This window comes from Tyto alba, unplaced genomic scaffold (genome assembly GCF_018691265.1).
Source record: "Tyto alba isolate M040663 unplaced genomic scaffold, T.alba_DEE_v4.0 Super-Scaffold_11, whole genome shotgun sequence".
In the NCBI taxonomy this organism is placed as follows: domain Eukaryota; kingdom Metazoa; phylum Chordata; class Aves; order Strigiformes; family Tytonidae; genus Tyto; species Tyto alba.
The window spans coordinates 5,136,368-5,155,579 of NW_024881273.1; the positions used below are offsets into that span (position 1 = coordinate 5,136,368).

General features: G+C 42.0%; 1 protein-coding gene across 2 annotated transcripts in view; it reads left to right on the top strand.

Annotated features, from left to right (window-relative positions):
* DDX31 (DEAD-box helicase 31) overlaps positions 1-19,212 on the top strand; it is a 49,989-nt gene that overhangs the window by 1,273 nt on the left and 29,504 nt on the right. The window contains exons 2-15 of one of the 2 annotated variants that reach the window (XM_042786994.1): positions 551-801; positions 994-1,069; positions 1,552-1,595; positions 2,045-2,115; positions 2,710-2,774; positions 3,638-3,682; positions 5,256-5,297; positions 6,980-7,044; positions 7,876-7,995; positions 8,380-8,486; positions 9,149-9,384; positions 9,738-9,914; positions 12,598-12,657; positions 18,590-18,640. In XM_042786994.1, the coding sequence (XP_042642928.1) occupies positions 551-801; positions 994-1,069; positions 1,552-1,595; positions 2,045-2,115; positions 2,710-2,774; positions 3,638-3,682; positions 5,256-5,297; positions 6,980-7,044; positions 7,876-7,995; positions 8,380-8,486; positions 9,149-9,384; positions 9,738-9,914; positions 12,598-12,657; positions 18,590-18,640 (1,410 nt within the window). Of the gene's footprint in view, positions 1-547; positions 802-993; positions 1,070-1,551; positions 1,596-2,044; positions 2,116-2,709; positions 2,775-3,637; positions 3,683-5,255; positions 5,298-6,979; positions 7,045-7,875; positions 7,996-8,379; positions 8,487-9,148; positions 9,385-9,737; positions 9,915-12,597; positions 12,658-18,589; positions 18,641-19,212 lie in introns of both variants that reach the window. The other variant, XM_042786993.1, reaches the window with a different exon arrangement.

The window sequence follows — 19,212 nt, forward strand, 5'->3', positions numbered from 1 at the left end:
TTCCCTATTCCTGGAGGGATATGAGAAGAGCGAAAGTTTTTCTCAAGACGATTGGAAGATCGGTAAAATAAAATGTTTGCTGCAAAAAAATAAATAAAGAGCTCAGAAATGCTGAAAGCTGGCAGAAGCATAAGTTGGAGTGAAGTACAGGCCATCCCTCCAGCCCACAGAAAGAAGGAAGCCTATGGGGATGGCTTCAATGTAATCAGGAGATTTGCAGAGCTTTTGAGAGAGATTTTTAAAGCCTGTTCTGTTCAGTTACTGGAGAAGCTAGATGAAATCCTTTAGAGATGAGCACCATACATGGTTTTAGATTTCTCTTTGCATTTCAGGAGTGTTCAGTGCTCTTAGGCACGGTGGTGAATCTGTTAGAGTAGGAATTGTCTAGCTGCAAAAATCAAACTTACTTTGTTTAGTCAGGGATAGGGTATTCCAAAAATAAGGGATCTGTCTGTGGGCTGTTTGCATTCAACATGATACCATGTTGTTAATTCTCAGTCATTAATGAATTCTTGTTCTCTGGTTTGTTTGTTTGTTAATATTATAGCAGTCTAGCACTCTGAAGAGAAAGCTCCAGTCACCACATGGAAACCCACCTTTGAAACGTAAGCGTAAGCCATCAGTAAACACCTTCAAGAAATGTGCTACAGAAGCTGACATCAAGGAGAAGGGAAGTTCGTCACAGAAGTTTCTTCCTAAGAAGCAGTTGACTGACAACCAAAATGAAAGCCAGAAAAGCAAACCTTTTGTTAAGACGTCCAGCCTGTTTAAAAACAACCCTGATATCCCAGAAATTCACAGGTATTTTAGACAAATGGGAGGAAAAATCACTTTCAATGCCTTGAAATTCAGTGCCTTGAATTCTTGCCCTTGATTGGGTAAAGCAGTTGCTTGATACATGTAGTTTCATTACTGTTTATATAGAATAGTATTGTATCATTTTTAACCACACCATGTGCTTTGTTTTGTTTTGGTTTGTTTCCCCTAACTCAGAAGAGCAGTGCAGCAGGTGCAAGAAAATATTTTCACTACAGATTCTTTTAGCCAGTTGGACCTTCATCCACATCTGGTGAGTGGCAGGAAGGCTGTGCGCCTTGAAACATGCTTCTTTGGGTGAGGAGCAGGTTAGAGACCTGAGAGATGCACCTTTGTTCGTGGTGACTTGGACAGGCTTGCCAGTACTTTGCCTGATTGTGTTGCAGTCTCTTAGCTCAAGGTGCCGGCCGATGTCCTGACCTGTCCCCAGGCACACTGTCCCAGCACCAACTGTACAACGGTTTACAGTTGTAATACCAAGAAAATCACAGAGAACTAGTTGTCAGTGCAGTATTTTAACAAGTCTGATATTTCATGGTGTACCAGCAATGGTGTAATTCTGATGAACTAAGAAATATTTTGAGGACATGGGAACTTTTACATCCAGTTGCCCTGGACCAGTAATGTAGGGAATAAGCATCAGTCTTGGTTTTTCCTTGATCTTGTATTACAAAAAGTAACAAAAAGAACAGTTTAACAATGAAACCTGCTTAATGCTCTTTATTATCTCTCTAGATCTCCACAATAAACACTGTCCTAAATATATGCAGCATGACCAGGTAAGCAAATTCATGTAAAAACTTTGCACTTCACTACCCCTTATACCCGATCATCTATGAATGTTTCATTATATGTGATGGGCTTGTGAAGCCCACAGTACCCGGTAAACTGTCCCATTTGCCATAGAGTTTGTTGCTTTCAAAATCTGGGATGAGAGATAACTGGTAAGTTACGCAGCAAGTCAGTTGTCACAGCTGAAGAGGGAACCTTGGAATCCTGCCTTCTAATTTGGTACTCGAATCACAAAAACATCTTTTTTTCAGTTTATCACATCTGATGCTTATATAGTGACTTTCTCTAGAAATCACCTCTGCTGGTGTAGTTACCCAGCAGAGATGAATGTGTGGAATTTAGATTAAACAGTTCTGAAATGGTCACTGTATGCTAAAACCTTAGCATTCTATGCTGTGTTGCATCCATATTTCCTAACCTGTTTTATTTGTTACAGTGTTCAGAAGCAAACGATTCCTGTGCTCCTGCAAGGCAAAGATGCTCTAGTGAGATCTCAGACTGGTTCAGGTCAGTATTTAATTGTTAGTCTCCTCCCCTAGTGCATATTAAACTGGATCTCAAATACAGAAACAAAACCTCACATTCCCAGTACAGCTCATAAAAGTGACAGTCTGGGAAGCCTGGCGTGGGACTGCTGTGACACAGACAGATGCTGTGCAAACTTCTGCAACAATGCAGTGGCAGGACTGAATGCTGATGTGCAGCTGCCAGCAGCCCCGTTGCACGTGGGCCTGTGCTGGGCTCACACTGGGGATGCAGATCCAGGAGCCCAGCAGAGTTAAGCAGCACACACTCTTACCTTGCAAACTTAAGTGCTTGCTTGACAGCAAACTATGTCTGGATGTCTCATTTCCCTGGTTAGGTGGGGATATATATTTAGATAGATCTTAGTGGGCTACCACCACCTCTCTTTTTTTAAAGTTTAACTCTTTGGTGAATTGCCTGTTAGTCTTCCATTCTGGAAACTCTACTTAAAACTTGTCCAGACTCTGCCCTCAACTGAAGAATGGTAGGATGAACGGTACTTCAATTTGCTGTAGTTCTGCAATTGCCACCTTTTTTTTTGATGGAAGCGGTTCTAATTTTCTCCCTTTTAAAAAGGTAAAACTCTTGCCTATGGGATTCCACTTGTACAGTCTTTGCAAGGAATGGAATCCAAAATACAGGTAGGTGCAACATCATTAAATATATTTGCTTTTGATATTAAGATTAATAAAAATAAAATCCAGCTCTTACCTTGTATTCATCTCTATCTCTTCTTGATACAAAAGTCAAGCAGTCTCTTTTCCCCCTTTATTTGTACATGTGGCTTATGTGATCATCCTGTACTGTTGAGATCCAGCGGATACAAGAACAATGTTACACACTCCCCATTACTTCATGCAGTAGGCTAAATTGTAAATAGGCTAAATTGTCAAATTTAGAGAAGGTAGAGTGCAGAAGAGGCAATGGTCTGGAAGCTGGGAGAACTGGAAACAAAGGTTACTGCCATGTCTTCATGAGTAATAAGTTTCTGATTTTTGACATGAAGTAAGATTTGGTAATTGCTCCCAGTTGGGCTCATCTGATTGACCAGAAAATGCTGCTGCAGATCTGCCATCTCTTGTGTGTTTATGGAGGGAGATCATCAGGATTCCTTATGGGTTGAAATGTTTCCAACCCATCCTGGATCATTGCTTTTTGCAACTACTACCTACAGATTGTTGCTGTGCATCAAACATGAGAGTTTTTCTGAAGCTCAGAAATACAAGAGTGAAACAATATGTGTGTGGAATAAATTGCTGGGTATGACTGTGAAGAGGTTTCCAAGCAGGAAATGGAAGGCAATGAAGTATTGATATTTGAAAGACTTGATTTTTTTTTTTTAAAGCTGGGAGGGAGGAATATCCCCAACTATATGTCCAAACTTGTGCTAAAAGCCTTCAGAATTTACTTTGTTGGCTAATAGCAGTTAGACATGGAAACATGGAAGTGCTTTGTTTATCAGCGTTACATTCTTCCTAGCTGACCTCTTGTCTTCTCTTTCCAGCGCAGTGATGGGCCTTATGCACTCATATTAGTCCCAACAAGAGAGGTAGGTGGCCTTTTTCCTTTCTGATTTTGTCTGAGTGAGTGTTTGAACACTGATTTTTTTAGTGTGCAGATACAGGTCTGCCAGGGGACTGTCTTAGGAGATGTCATTTGTCCTTTTGCTGAGATCTTGTCCTCACAGAAAGAATGTTTTCTCTCTGGATGCATGTTGTCATCTCTGTTCAGTGCCATACCAAAGTAAGAAAGAAGGAATCTCTTTTAAGTTTTCTTCATGTGGTTGAAAGTAGTTGTGAAGACTGGAGAAACTCTCTAGCTCAGTGCCTGGGAGGGAGAAGCTTGCCTAGCTCACAGGTAGAGTAAGTACATCCAATGAAATCAGCTTTGCAAATGTGTAGGCTTATACAGATGTTTCATTTTTAAAGCCCTTTTTCAAATCCATAAGTGAATGCTGAAGATGAGGCTTCCAAGACCTGGTTTCTCAACTGAACCCTCTTCTATTTGATTTATATTTGCAATTGCAAAGGCAATTTCAGAGGAGGGTAACAACCTTTTTTTTTTAATGCCAAATGATAATAATTTATGTGTAGAGAATTGATTGTAGGTATCTACTTTGGGGCACAATATTTTATGCAACCTGTAGTGCAATATCTCAGCTCGGTTCTGTGAAAGGAGAAAGCTCTGAAGCTATTTAAATTTTTACAGCAGCAAACTTACCATTTCTCTAGAATGCTGTATGAATACTAAGCATGTAGGAAACTGTTTATAAGCTTGTTTAAAGGGCTGCCATTGAGAGTACTTATGAAGGTAATTTGTAATTACAGTTGGTATTACTTTTGCTTTGCACTGAAAGCAATGGTCTTTCTTGAGAGCTTGGCAAATAATAGTGTGTAGCATGTGTAGTCAGAGCATTTAGAATAGTTTTACTCCCATAACTAAGCCCTGCTCACATACGCATTCCATGAAAGAGTCAGGGTGGCACCGTTGCCCTTCTCAGTCTTCTTCACAGCCACAGCAGAAACGGCTGTCAGACAGCACATGAAACCCAATAGCTAAATGCTTCTTACTGACCAGACATTTAGGTTTGCAGGCTTTGTGCATATCATCTCTGTTCTGCTGACTGGGAAGCAGAGGGGTAGGAAGATCCAGTGGTATGATCACTCCGTGGGTCAGGTGAGGGAATAATGTGGTCTGCCTTGACGGCCAGAAGATAACTAACCTCTCAGCTGTATTTCTTTTTCATAGTGGTTTTCTTGCAGAAATTATGCCATTTTCCCTTTTACTCTTCCAGTGGAGCAAAATCTTCTGTGGCTTCAGCTTGTTTTCTCCCTGGGGCATTCACAGAAGCCATCAAAAATCTCTTATTGTCCTGAGAGCTGGCTTATGGAGCCAAACCAATAGGGAGTTTTTTGAACAGGTCCAAATATAATAAAAGAAGAATTATACAAGAGAATAAAATAATAAGCAGCTTCTAAAAGAAAAATTAAGGATATATTTAGAATTCTGATTATATACATAACTAGATTAGCATACAGATTTTTGAGCCAAAGGGGCTTGTAGTCCATCTTTGTAGTCCAGGGACCTTTTCAGAGCTCACTTTCTTTTGTTGATTTCCACAGCTTGCGCTCCAGAGTTTTGATACAATACAGAAACTACTTAAGGTAAGAATTCTATGCTCTCTGTTCTTCTTGTGCCTTGAGCCTCTTGCTGTAAGATGCTAAGCAACTTCAGTTCCTGTGAATTCAACTGGATGTTTAAGGAAATCCAGTGTCTGGCAAGATGGTCCTTAAAGATAAATCTGTTTCTCTTTTAAGTGCACGATTTCCCTGTGGCATGTTTTAAATTATTACATGAAAAATAAAGTGATTAATTAGGGCACCTTAGTTGCATATGATTTTATAAGCAAGTGTGGTTGATATTCAGAATGGTTTGTTTTTAGAAGAACCTACCATTGTTTCAGTCTTGAGTTATGAATGGAAGCTCTCACAATGGCAAGTACCGTTTTACTGAAACTAATACTAGACAGATGGGTTTCGGATGGGGAGTAGAACCTGGTGAACTGCTTTGCCAATTGAATGGCTGGAGAAATTAGAAGGCTTTTAAAATCATGAAATGATAGTGCTTTCCTTTTAATTGAGGCAGAGTATCTCTATTCTGTTTTTTCCTTTAAATAATAAGGCACTTTCCAAGTCTTTTTTAGTGATGGAATTACCAAGTAAGACTTTGTTGTGTCATGCTGAGGTTTAAAGTACTTCAGTCTTTTTCCGTAGTAATTAGAAGTTACTGTGAGTGGACTTTTGATGTCCTTCAAAGGATGAAATCTAAACTGATCCCCTTTATTTTTTTTTTTTTTTTTTTGTTACATATAATGTGTAGTAACCATCAAGTCTAGTGTAAACTGTCATGATGACCTAAAGCAGATTTGGATTGTGGTCTGACTGGACCTTGGAAGGGCTGGATGATGGGAGGGTGTAACGTGATTATGTAATTACTGAGAGAGGAAAAGGCTGGTTGAGCTGCTCCTGACGCAATTACTCTAATGCCAACGGCTGAGGTTATATTGCCTGGATCTTGCTTAGACATCTTCCTTATTTTAAACCTTAAAAAGAAACTCTTTTTGTAGAAACTATTTTGTTGGAGTGTTTCTGGCAAGCAGTGACCTGTGCAAACTTAAGCCTATTTACCAGTCACGCATTTGTGCAATCCTTACAAGCTGTGCTCTGCTTCTGTCCTGCATTTCCTCTCAAATGAGGCAATGGCAGTCCTGTGCTTTGATTATCTCTCCTGTAAATATTGGGCCATATTGGATTCAGTGAAGGATTTGAGCTCATTAAAGTAAGTGTCAAAAGCTCCTGCCAGTATCAATGAGACTGATATTTAATGTTCACAGACATGGTGACTGTGTGCATGTACATCTATGTCTGTATATATAAACTTTATAGTTCTTGTGTGGTTTTCTAAAATTTTCCTTGGCCACAGGAAGATACTGCATAAAGGCAAGATGAGGAAATGGCAGTGTAACTTGTCTTTGAACATTTAGGCTACATGGGGAGAAGGAAAATAAATATTATTGTGTGATTGGAAGTGGTGCAAAAATGATTGCATTTCTGTCTTACTAGATGGATGCGGGAAGCAAGTTACATGGCTTGAACTAAAGGTGCCATCGATATGTAGCTGTAGGTGAGAGAGTGCATGTAGACTGTATCTGTTAGATCAAATCAGATGCACACTGCTGTCAGCCCCAGTTCTTTCTGCTTCTGCCAAGAAACATCGTACTTTGATTAGGCTCTGTCTCTTTATTAAGAAGAATCTATATTAGAGGTTTTGGTTTTCCTTTCTGTAGCCATTTTCCTGGATTGTGCCTGGAGTGCTAATGGGGGGAGAAAAGAGAAAATCGGAAAAAGCCAGGTAGGAAGCCAACTTCTTAAATTGTATTTTGGGTTCTTGTGCTCTACAGTGTTTTTATCTGTTACTTTTCTTTAGCATGATTTTCTTACTGGGAGAGAGGATTGTGAGTTTGGCTCAAGCTGTGATACCCCTGGATCTTACACAGACACAGTGACTGGGTCAGCAGGAAGTGTTCACTTCCCCCAGTTGGATCTATTTTGAAAATGTTGATGAGCCTTCTGAGATGATGATCTCTTGTGTCAGTATTTTTTTTTCTCTTTTGACAAACACATGTATTTGCTTACCACTGAGTGCTGTCTACAGCATTTGTTGTGGGGGAAATTGCTTTCTGGAGAAGAGATTTCCTGGTGTTAAAAATCTCTTTCTTTTTCCTTTTCAAGAATTGAATTGTAAGCTGGTAATCCAAAATGGAGTTTTAATTTTGCTATATATAAGCATGCACAAAAATAAGTTTACTCTTGACAGTAAGAAGAAGTACTCAATTAGAAAGGAAAACCTAGCTTGGGTGGTTTAGATTTTTTTTTTTTAATATTATTAATATTTCTTTACCACTTTAAGTGTCCTTACCACTGAGTATGCCTCTGAGTATCAGTGATGATGAAGGATAAAATAGAGCTGTGCAAGAAATTTCAGTTTTAATCAGTGAAGAAGTACTGTTTCTGCTAATTTTACTATGGCCATGATTTTTTCCTCTGTAGGTTACAGTTCCTCACTCTGGGTTCCTACTCCAGAGTTATTCCTAACCTCTGTGTTTCCTTTTTTTTTTCCTTTCTTTCTTGTTTCTTTTTCTTTTTTGTGTTTTTTGTTTGTTTATTTTTTAATTCTAAACAGATTACGTAAAGGGATAAATATCCTCATTTCAACTCCTGGTCGCCTGGTTGATCACATCAAGTCCACAGAATGTATTCATTTCCGTCTCACTCAGTGGCTGATAGTTGATGAAGCAGACAGGTAAACTTCCAAGTGTTTAGATATGAAAAATAACTATGATACCCTCTGCATCATGCTTCACTAAATATTTTTTAAAAATGAGAGAGCACACGTACTATCTTAAACCATTCCTGCTCAGTGGCCTCAGCCAAGCCCCAGTCTAGGATTAGGAAGAAACGGTTCCCTTTAGACAGATTGTTGTGCAGTTATTCATTGTGGAGATTCTCTCAGTGTCTTCTGACATGTCTGACCCTGGCAAAAGTTGAAGATAGAACATGAAGCTATACGGACCAAAGATCTCATGGGTTCTAGCACTTCCACTGTTCCTAGTTGGCTCATGTAGCATTGAGACTTTCTCCTTGTTCCTTCCTACAGCATCTTTCATCACCGCTGCTGTTTTTGTAGGATCCTGGACCTGGGCTTTGAGAAGGATGTAGCTGTGATACTCAATGCTTTAAATGCTGCGAGAGATACACGTCAGAATGTCCTGCTCTCAGCCACCCTCACGGAAGGTAGGTTATAGACAGATCATGTCTCTCTTAGCTGAATAATGCACAGGAAACTGCAAAATAGTTGGTTGAGTCTAGTTATGTCTGATTATTCCTGTCAGTGTATATACTTACATGCATGGTCCTTATATGTCTTACAAATTCCAGAGCAAAGTCACCATGAACCTGGGAAGCACCGGTTTGTTTGTTTGCAAAAGCTAACAGGGCAGGACAGCTTTTGGGTCATTTGCTCAGTGTTATGCAGAAAGTCAGTTCCTGGGGCCTCATGACTCCTGCACTCTTGATAGAGTGAAGATCTGTTGTTTATTTTACACACAGTTAAAAAACAGGACTGCAAAATGCTGTCTATCTGCATATATGTAATGCATATTATGTATTATATACATAAATTACATTTATGTAATGTAAAATAGCACAGTTGGCTGAAGCAGTGTCTTATGATGCTTTTGGTAGAGTCCACAGCAACTAAGCCTGGCTAAGCCCTGAAAAGTCTGAAGTTTGTGAAGGTGTTCTGTCAGTGTCTGAAGCATGGCTCATTAGTTCCTTGCCCTTCACTGCTTTTCACTGGAATTGTGTTAGTTGGGTTTTTTATGTGAATATATCATCGCTCTCCCCAGCAGCACCCCAGACTGGAACTCATGTATTTTTCGTTTTCTGTGATTTAGGTGTAACACGGCTGGCCGATATCAGTTTGAATAATCCCATCAGCATTTCTGTAGCAGATGAAATCCAGAAGGTGCTCAAACCAGCATCACACACAGATAGACAAGCCAGTAGTTCATCAGACTGCATGGAGCAGGAAAACTTTGCTGTTCCGGAGAAGCTCAAGCAGTATGTCATGATGGTCCCCAGCAAATTGAGACTTGTGACATTAGCAGCTTTTATCCTTGAGAAATGCAAGGTGAGACTGTTTGCATTTACATTACTAAGTAGCCGTTGGCCCTTTCCAACTTCTTTATCTGTTACTCTGTCAAGCACATCTTGGATTAGATTTAGGGCTTTGAAGCACATCTAGTGTACAGGGAGTCACAAGAGAGCTGAGGTGCTATTGTGTCTTTCATGCTGGCAGTGGGATACCTGTGCAGCACATACTTGTACTTCTTCTGTGGGCTTAGTATTTGGTGTCAAACTCTGTAATCCTTTCCTAGATAATCATGTCTCCAGAAGTGAAAGCCACCAAAATCTTACAATGATCAGGGAACTGCAAGAAGCCTGTGGAAGTGGTCATGTGCAACTTTCTTGTTTTTCTTGCAGTTTGAAAAACACCACAAGATGATAATATTTTTCTCCAGCTGTGAACAAGTGGAATTCCACTATGAGCTCCTTCTAGAGGTGCTTTCAGGAGGGCTAGAGTCAGAACAACCTGGACGTTCATCTGCCTCCTCTGCACACTTAGAGTTTCTACGACTGCATGGCAACATGGAACAGGAAGTAAGCATTCTCAGAATGTCAGGATACAGTTTTATTCCTTATTCCCTACAATTTGTTATGTGGTTATTTTGGGGAGGAGGGCAGAAGAGAGGACAGAGAGTCATTTCACCTCTAGGGGCCTCACTCTTCCATCTGCTAATGAGAATAAGAATATTGTCCCACTTCTGGAAAGTACCTTGGTATCTGTAGCTGAAAAACACAGCTGAAGAGGCAAGGGGTGTCAAGAGGTGTTATTTCAGCAGGCTGAGGCAGCCATTCTGCATTCCCAGTGGGGGCACTTAAGCCATTTATGTATCCATGGTTCTCTCTCATGCAGTCAAGACAGGCTTTTAATGCCAAAGGAAAGCCTTATCCAAGCCCCAAAGCTATCCAATAAGTTGCCCCCATTAGATGAGGGTGGAACGGGTTGGCTTTGGTTTTGAAGAACAATGTCTTGGAAGACTGTTCTTTTCCCTGGAATGGAATAATAGCAATATAACGGTGATTGTCCCAAGATAGGTCTAAGTTTTAGCCAGATGGGCTTCAGTGATGAGTTTAGAGCTTGCTACAGAGTGATGAGAGGCTAGAAGAGTGTCAAATAAACTGTCACTGCAGCATTTCTCTCAATAGCTGAGGGACCTCTCTTGAAAGTTCAGTCCCTGATCCTGCCCTTGGTCTGTGATGGAGAGAGTTACCGCTCTGCTCTGAGCTGCACAGCAGAGATGGTAAATGAGTAGAGCTCTTCTGATGAAGCAAGAGGTGAAGAGCCATTGTTTTTCTCACTCATTCTCGTCCTGTGGAGACCAGAAACATGTGCTTTGCTGTCCCTGCAGTCTGGCCTTTCCTCAACCTGCCTGCCTGAGCGAGTGAGCAGGCCTGGTCTGGCCCAACTCTACCCTGACCAGCTGTTAAGCCAACAGAACACCACTAAGTAGCTGGCACCAGGGGAAGGGTTTTGCCTTTTTAGTACCCAGTGTGTAATTAGTGCTTGATGTCTTCAAATTAAGAGCATTAATGGAGCTAAATTGTGGATCCCATATGGTACTGCTGAGCACGGCTGCTGTCATTGTCAACAAGATACAGCGTGCTCTCTTCTTTAATTTTTGTCAGCAGAGGGTTCAGTGTGTCGGCAAGGCCCAAGTTTCCCTTCTTTCCTTGAAGAGAACCTCTAGCTGGAAGTCAGATATGTAAGGCTTCCTCTATATCATCAACATAATAGGACATTTGCTTAACACCTAGCTAGAACTCTGAGGAGGAAGGCTTGAAACACAGAAACAAAGATATTTTGGAAGGGGAAAGCAGAAGGGATGGGAAGGAAATGGCTATGGTGTTTCTGAGGCCAGAGACAGCCTAAGTTCTGAAAAAGAAAAGATTAAATGGAATCAGATCAAGGCAGCGTGGGTGTGCAGTTATTTCCCACAGCTAAGGAGAGGGAGCATAGGTGGTACTGGCAAGTGAAAATCAAACAAGGCCTTTGGTTACTAGTACTCAGAGATTGTGTTGTATGATAACAAATATTGTTGTGATGTAATGTGGGCTGGAGAATCAGTTTCTGTTGCTTTTATCAAGAAAAAAACAAATCCCGATGTAGTTAAACTAACTGGAGTGTGCTTAGGAAGGTTTTGGGACTGATAAATGCAGGAAGTTTTTGAAGGTAGATGAGGAGCTGTATTGACAGGTTCCTACAGTTCTGGGGCTCAATGGCTCAAAGACTGCTGGCAGGGTAATTTGGGATCCTGGGGGCTGTGGACAGCCCTGCTGGGAGCCTGAACTCGTATTAGAAGTGGAGGCTGCGAGAATTTGCTGGTGCAGACCAGCAATGAGGACAAGGCTGGGGAGCACCTGCCTCCGACACTTGTGGGAAAGAACGACCTCCATCCCAGTGTCAGCAGCGCCATTGGTGGCTCTCACCAGTACGAGACCTTTTGTTGTGGGAAGGCCATGGGAGTGTGCCCTGGTTGCTCTGTGGCAGCTGCCTGCAGGGCCCGGGAGTCCTGCCTCTGTGTCCCCCTTGGGCAGGGATTTCTGACCAAGGTGTCATCTCTCCTACCCTCTTACTTTGAAGAGTTATCTCACAACAGTTCACGTGAGCAACTGTGCAGCCTAGCATCCCTGATACTTAATAATTACACAGTCAGTCCAGTGACTGTCTGCATGCCCCATTGAGCACTTGATGAGGCTGATCTCCTGTGATGTGACTATATCACTGTGTCAACAGAACGGGCTTATCCTTCCCATTGTGTGACTGGATAGACAGCAGTTAAGATGTTCAGCTTCTTCTTGGGTTCACAAAAGCCTGTGTTGCCCATAAAGTATGCCAGTGCTTCTGTTGTCTTACCTTTTGTAGATCCCCTCTTCATGTAAAACACTTACTGCTTTTTGACGTATACAGGCCATGCTTCCGTGCAAACTGTGGAGGTGTTGGCTGCTTTGATTTGACCAAATACATTCAGGCTTCCCCCAGACTCTATGCCTTCCTACCTGGGACCACACCTGTATGCCATAGATTTTTATTTTTTTTTTTTTTTTTTCCATTTGGAGGAAGAGTCTGACTGGAACTCATTAATTCAATTCCTCTGCTTTTGAAGCTGTGCGTGACATAGTGAACAAGCCATAGTTGTTAAATTGTTACACTAGCTAATTTTCTTTATGTTTGATTGTAATGTGCATAAGTACTCTTCATTTTTCTGTTTCAATCCTCTAGGAAAGAACCGAGGTCTTCCAGGAGTTCCTAAAATCCAAGACCGGCATCTTGCTTTGTACTGTAAGTAACTTGGAGTCCCTTTGCAGCTCCACGCTAATGGGCCTGTCTGATATCTAATGGTAGAATAGAGGATTTGGCACTGAGCTCTAATTCCAGCTCGCTGCCTGACCTTGAGGAAAGTCATTTCCTTTTTCTGCATCTCACTTGTTAAATAAGGAGTGGTGCCCTCTTTGCAAACTGTTATGTGGTCTTTTGCTGCAAGGTACCATATACAGAAAAAGCATATGTCTTGTACAAGAGGCCTCTCGGTATTTTGCACGGTCTTATGTCTGGAAAAATCTGTTCCTTTGAAGCTGGAACTTTGCTCTCTACATGCAATCAGTCAGTAGAACGCAATCCTAATTTGTAGTATGACGCATAACTGCCAGGTAAATTGGTTGTAATGTGATATTTCCCATCTTAATGACTACCCCAAGGTTAAAAACAAAAACCTGCAGGGACAGAAGGGAAGCCCAACCAGAGAATGGTGTCATTAGAAATGCACATGGTCTGCTGCTCTCCATGCTTTGCCCTTCAAGCTTCCTTCAGAGGTGCTGAGGGAGAAATTGTTGTCCTCTACTGAAGTTTGCTGGCACCCTTGTGTTGTGGTGGCACCTTCCGCTTCTCGATTCTGACCTGTCGGTGCCAGAGCTAGCCTGCTGCAGTGGTGCAGAAGGCTGCACGATTTGCTCTCTAATAGTGGCAGCTGTTGATCTGAAAATGTGTGAATCTTGGCGATTTCTACCCACCGCAAACTTGTAAATTACAACGATCGGGAGTAATTAGAGCTGAGAAACCCTCTCCAGCTCTGAAATGACTCCTGTTCTTGCAGAGCATTATTCTTAAAGGAAACTAGTTGCTATTTTTTTCAGAGTGAGGGCTGAATTTTATTGTATTTTTATGCCTGCAGTTCAAACTAGGACTGCCATGTATATAGGAGTGTTTGATGTAGCGTTGCCAAATTATTTACTGTATCACCTGTAAAACTGTACTTGTTACATGCCAGTCTTGGTCCTGCTTGTGTGTACAACCTTTCAATGATTTGATCAAGGTCAAAATGCAGCTTTGCAATGCATAAGTGTAACTATAACTTGGTTTCCCTGTATATGGAGGTAATACTTTAAAGTATCTCAACTGAGGAGGATAGCAAAGTTTAAATCATTCGGTGGTGTGGGTTAAGTGTTTTGAAGAGAAAAAATGTTTGGTAAGTTCTAAATAATAAATAGCTGAATTTTGTTATCCTTCGTGCGCTTACTGTCTATAACTGAGACATTTCAGGGACATGTCTTGTTACTGAAATTTCAGTTTAATGAGTTTGGAAAGACAGTGAATACTCAATTTTAGACAAAGAGAAAGCAGAATCACTGGAATCACTGGGCTATAAGTTCCTGGGTGAGACTGTTCGAAGGGGAGATGCAGCCTCTGGCAGGAAAAATCTGCCAGGAAACATACAGCTGTTGACAAGGTAGGAAGAACAATAAGTTGGATAAAGAAATCCCAGTGGATGGGATCCCCCTCATGAGACACTGGAGATGTGGTTTGATTTCCTGCCATGCCACAGACTCCGCACAAGTGGATGTGGAATTGTGATGACAGGGCAAGTAGCCACATGTCAGCTGAGCCGCGATAGTTGTGTGTTTGCTCCTGACCTGTCATAAACGGGAGGTAACGTGAATTAATCTAGATTGCCACGAAGAGGCTAGTGTAAGGTAATGCATTTATCGTAACCCTCCTTCGCTTCAATCTAAGCTACTTTGCATTAACTGCAAGGCAGGGATGCAAATCCTGACAGTTCCAGTTACTATGGCTCAGCTGGCACATGGTTAGCACGTTAAGCACAGTAAGTTGTGTGTCTGAGTCCAAAATCTCTCTGTGCTTCAGCTCCCCATCTGTAAAATGGGGATAGTAGCACTGTTCTATCTTACAGAGATGTTGGGAGGACAAATGCATTGAAACCAGGAGGTGGCCTGTTACCACAGTAATGGGGACCATATGGACACCTTAATATAGAGATACACTTTGCACTAGTCCCACATTACAGGTGCCTCCCCAACGCAGATGTCCAAAGGGCAGCCAGGCACTGTGACCACCTCCTGCCTCTAAGGGCATTGCTTTTTCTGACACTTTTCTTCATATCAGCATAAATGTTTTGCAGAAAGATGGTTCTGTTCTTTTCACTGCAAAATCATGTTTTGTGCCCACAAAATTTTGAAACCTGGCTCACAGAAGAGCAGCACAAATAATGTTCCTGTCCTTCCCTTGTCCCTTATGCCATGTTCTCCACCCATCTTTCCGCTCTAGTAAGCAATGGGACCTGCTGTTCCTTTTATTAATTTGCTCTATGTCATATGTATATTAATATATTCCATAAAATATTTTTGCCAGACAATATAAGCTGGCAGACAAGAAAATAAAGAAGGGCCATGTATCTCAGAGGGTCTCATCCAGATTTATTTCTCTCTCCTTCACTGAAGTTCTTTGTGGCTTCCTTTGGGATGTGCCTTTTAAACAAGTTCATCTCTTCCAGGGAGAGAGGAAAGATCATTTGGAGATTGTTTGCTGTTTACTCACTCACGCTAACTCATCTTGCCAGTTTTCTGGCGGCCCCAGCCAAGAGCTTTCGCCTCTGACAGCTTCTGTGCTCTCTCCTTCCTCCTCTGATTACGCAGCCCAATCTGTCACCCTGCCGACGGGGGTCTCTACCCTGCTGATGGCTTTCCACACTCGGCAGTAATGACTTTTGGCAGGCCGGGAAGGCGCGAGAGCTTCTTCCCCAGCTTGGAGAGCCGTTAGGCCCTCTCTGCCTGTTAGCTAAAGCACTTTGTGAGGTTCTTTGGTAAATAAATGAGTCATTTTAATCCAACTGACAGCCTGGCACCTGAGCAAGCTGCCTTCCATCTGTACTTCTAGGCCTCATGTAGGCAGCCAATTGTCAAGCTCAGGGCCTTCAAGACCTCACCATTGAGTGTCTTTCAAAAGCAACTTTAGCAATTTCCTTTGCCCTAATTAGATTGTGTGAGAGGGACTGAGCAAACCAAGGCCCTTGCAAAACTTTTGTGGCTGTGCTGGTTCTGATCTTCCACAGTGATATGCCTTCGCTTTTGGGGCAGCCTTTCTGCCCTCCGTTCCCTTGCACCCACCCCTTTGTACCCCACCACCGTTAGCTCAGGCTGGTAAGGTGAATTGTTAGAAGTAGAAATTTCAGTGTTTTAGGGGTGTTCTTGGGTGGATTGTACCTTGATACTATGCCATTCTGTGGCTTGCAGTTGGGCTCAGGGCAGGAACATGGTTAAGGCTTCAGATTATTGAGTTTGCTTGGCATCTGGGTTTTGTTTAAAATTGCACTGGTGTAGATTATTTGTCCTTGCTCCTGTGAGATGATCACTTAATTCTCCCTTCCGTTACCCATTGAAAGCAATCAGCAGTGACCTGCTGAGGTGTCATATTCTTTATTTCCCTGTTATTAAGGAATGGTGGTGTGAGGTCATGCATGGAAAGGGGAATGCTGTCTGGGGCAGTGGAAACGGGAGAGTAGTACATTGGAAGTCTGTTGGGCTTGTTGAAAGAGCACTGGCAGGAGGTTAGTGCTTCTGTGTGTGGAGTAAATGTAGTGCTAGTAAAAGTGGGTAATTGTTGCTTGAGCTGTATTCTCTTTCCCAGTAAGGTGACCCACAAGTATTTTTCTAAAGATCTGAGAAGCAAGAAGCTCATGGGTGCTGCCAGCAGAGGAAAGCAAATCAACTCAAACTTTTTATCCTAATTCTACTTTGCTGCTGCCTACTGGGGTCTTTGAGGAAAAGAAGCTACAGGAGACACAGGTGGACTGATACTGAGGAATCTTTGAGAGTTTGCAAAACACTCCAATTACCAGTAAATCCCAAGACACTTCTGAAAGAAAGCCAAGTTAAACCCCAGGAGAATAGCTGCTGATATGTGTCAGTAACTGCTGAGTGGAGTTGGTGGCATTGTGAAAACAATAGTGAATACAGGGCTGATGATGGGAGAGAGCCTTCTCCTAAAATGCTGTCCCTGGCTATTCATTAGGCTTTTGGTTAACCTTTTCAGCTTTTCCTGCTTGCTTTGGCAAATGCACATGAGAACGATACTGTCTGTGGCAGTAGTTTCCCCAGTCAGAGGTGTTGAGAAAAGGTATCTTAGAAGAGGAAAGAATCCTGATGGATGAGAGGGATGGCTCCTGCCCCTGCCATCTACTTCTCCTCACCATGCTGGAGGTGCTCCTGACCTCAGGGGTAGCTTGACTGTCCGTTTATTTTGGGTAAACTGACTGTGTCCCAAGGTCTGAGCCCTCTCATCAAACACAGCCTTTCCCAGACTACTGGGTGTGAGGAAGAGCACAGTATAGGAAAAGACCAAAGACTTGTCAGCATGGAAGTCTATAACAGAGCCAGCCAGATCGGAATCAGACGTCAGCACTCCTGTCTGATCATGCTGTAGAGTTTATAATCTTGTTATCCTGGTAACTGCTGTACATGTTCCCCGACTTCTCTTGATTTATTTTCTCCAACCTCCTTTAAATGGCTTTTTGTACATCTGTTCATTCTGACTCTGGGAACAACTCGTTTCTTAATGAGCGTGCTGGAGCGAAAGTGTATATTATTTCAGAGTGGGCGCTGTGGAAAGTGTCTCCTCTTTTACTGCAGTTGGAGCCACAAAGCAACCTGGCTAGTGCTTATGGGAAGGCCTTTGCTGCCAAAACATCAGCTTCCTAGTCTTTTAACGTGTGTGGGAGTTGCATGAAAACACTTCAGTGGGTGGCTGACACATTTTTAGTACATTAAGCTCCTGCTTACGTTCTTAATATATTCTATTTTGCAACTAGCTAAAAGATACATGTGTTCCAAAACATTTCCTAACAGAGTTAAATCTGCACACCTGCTCTGCTATTGCGCGTGGTGAATGTAAAATCCAAGGAGTATGTGAGGACATTACTAATGAACGGAAAATCAAGAAGGGAGATTGAAACCTGTTTGCACTCTCTCTCCGTTTTGAACCGTATTTAAACTCTCTTTTCTCTTTGAAAGAGTATGTTTTTTAAGCTATACTGGCTGTGGATAACTAAAGGGTTTCATTCAAGTCCTTTTCCAAGTTGAGGGGTTTTCTCACCAGCTGGCACATCAAATAACACTCCTGATAGCAGCTTCGGATTCTTTTCTTTGGGACTGAGTTTTGTTTCTCCAAGCCAGACTGGTGAAAATCTAAGTGATAGCTGAAGTCCCCTCTCCTCGAGCTGTCCTCCAGCTTCCTGCAGATCCTGCTAAATTGTTTCTTGGCTTTTTATCGTAGAGCCAGGTGACCTGCAAGTCAACTTCAGACCATCACCTAGGAAACAACTAATTATCTGTAGATGGAGATCAGTGCATCTTTGGACATTCCACTCTAGGGTCCTTGACCATTTGCTTTATGGCCATTTTCCTTTTCAACATAAGCAGCCTGGTTAGTTCTTAGGCTTGCTGTGGAGAAAGGTGTGCTCAGAAATAGCGTTGAATTCCAGAAATTTAATTCTGCCTCTCTCACTGTTTGGTAGTAGGTGCCTACGAGCAGATCTGTTTTCATCAATGAAACAAACTGAAGAACCAAAGGTATCACTGCCATTAAGACAGTTGATTCTCTCAGGTATAATGTAAAGGGACTGTAGCAGACTGTTGTAATTCAACACCACTCTCCTGAAATAGGTGGTTTTATATCCTGCAGGCTTTGGGCCTTAGCAGTGGATCATTTTTTTATTATATTAGTCTGTTAACAATATTCCTTGCGTTTTAAACCCTTAACGTTATTTCTGAACTTCAGTCCATCTCTTCCCAAACCAGGCACACCAAATTCCTACTTACTTAGCCAGTTGTTTACTGGCATAATTGTCATCCCAGAAGAGTTCTTACTTTGCTGATATCTTCAAAGCATTTTTACTAAAGTAATGTCCTTATTAATTTTAAAGGATGTTGCAGCACGTGGACTAGACCTGCCTCAAGTTACATGGATTGTACAGGTAGGTTTGCTCTGTGTGTGCATATGTATTAAGTACAGTCTTGCTTAGATGAAATCTGTCTGGACCCTCTTTTTGCAGTTTGCTGGCCTGTGTGGTGATGCCTACAGGTGTGAGACCTGCATGTTCCTGACTGCAGGACTGGGACTCAAGGTTTTGCTAGGATACAGCATTGCTATCATGTCTTTGGGTTTTGACAGTCTGTTTTCCTCTTCAGTAACTCCAGTGTTATCAGCTGTGTACTAATATTCAACTGGCTGGGAGGAAAGACCCTCAGTTTCCCTCTGCAGGAAGCCAAATCTTGTGAATTACTGGCCATCTCTCTTGCAGTTCTGTGTTTCTATTTTTCTAAGCTTGCTGGGGAGGCAGCTCCATGAGGAGTTGTGTGATCCTAATGTTAAACATTGAGTAGCCCAATAGTGTTTGTGCAGTGACCTGAATGTTTCAAGCAAGTCTTTGCTGGGTTGGGGCTGGGGCTGAGTAGCTGTAAGCATCCAGCTTTCAGTAGAACTGCAGAGTTCAGATTTTCCTGGGGGAAAAAAAAAAAAAAAAACAAAAACAAAAACAAAAAAAAA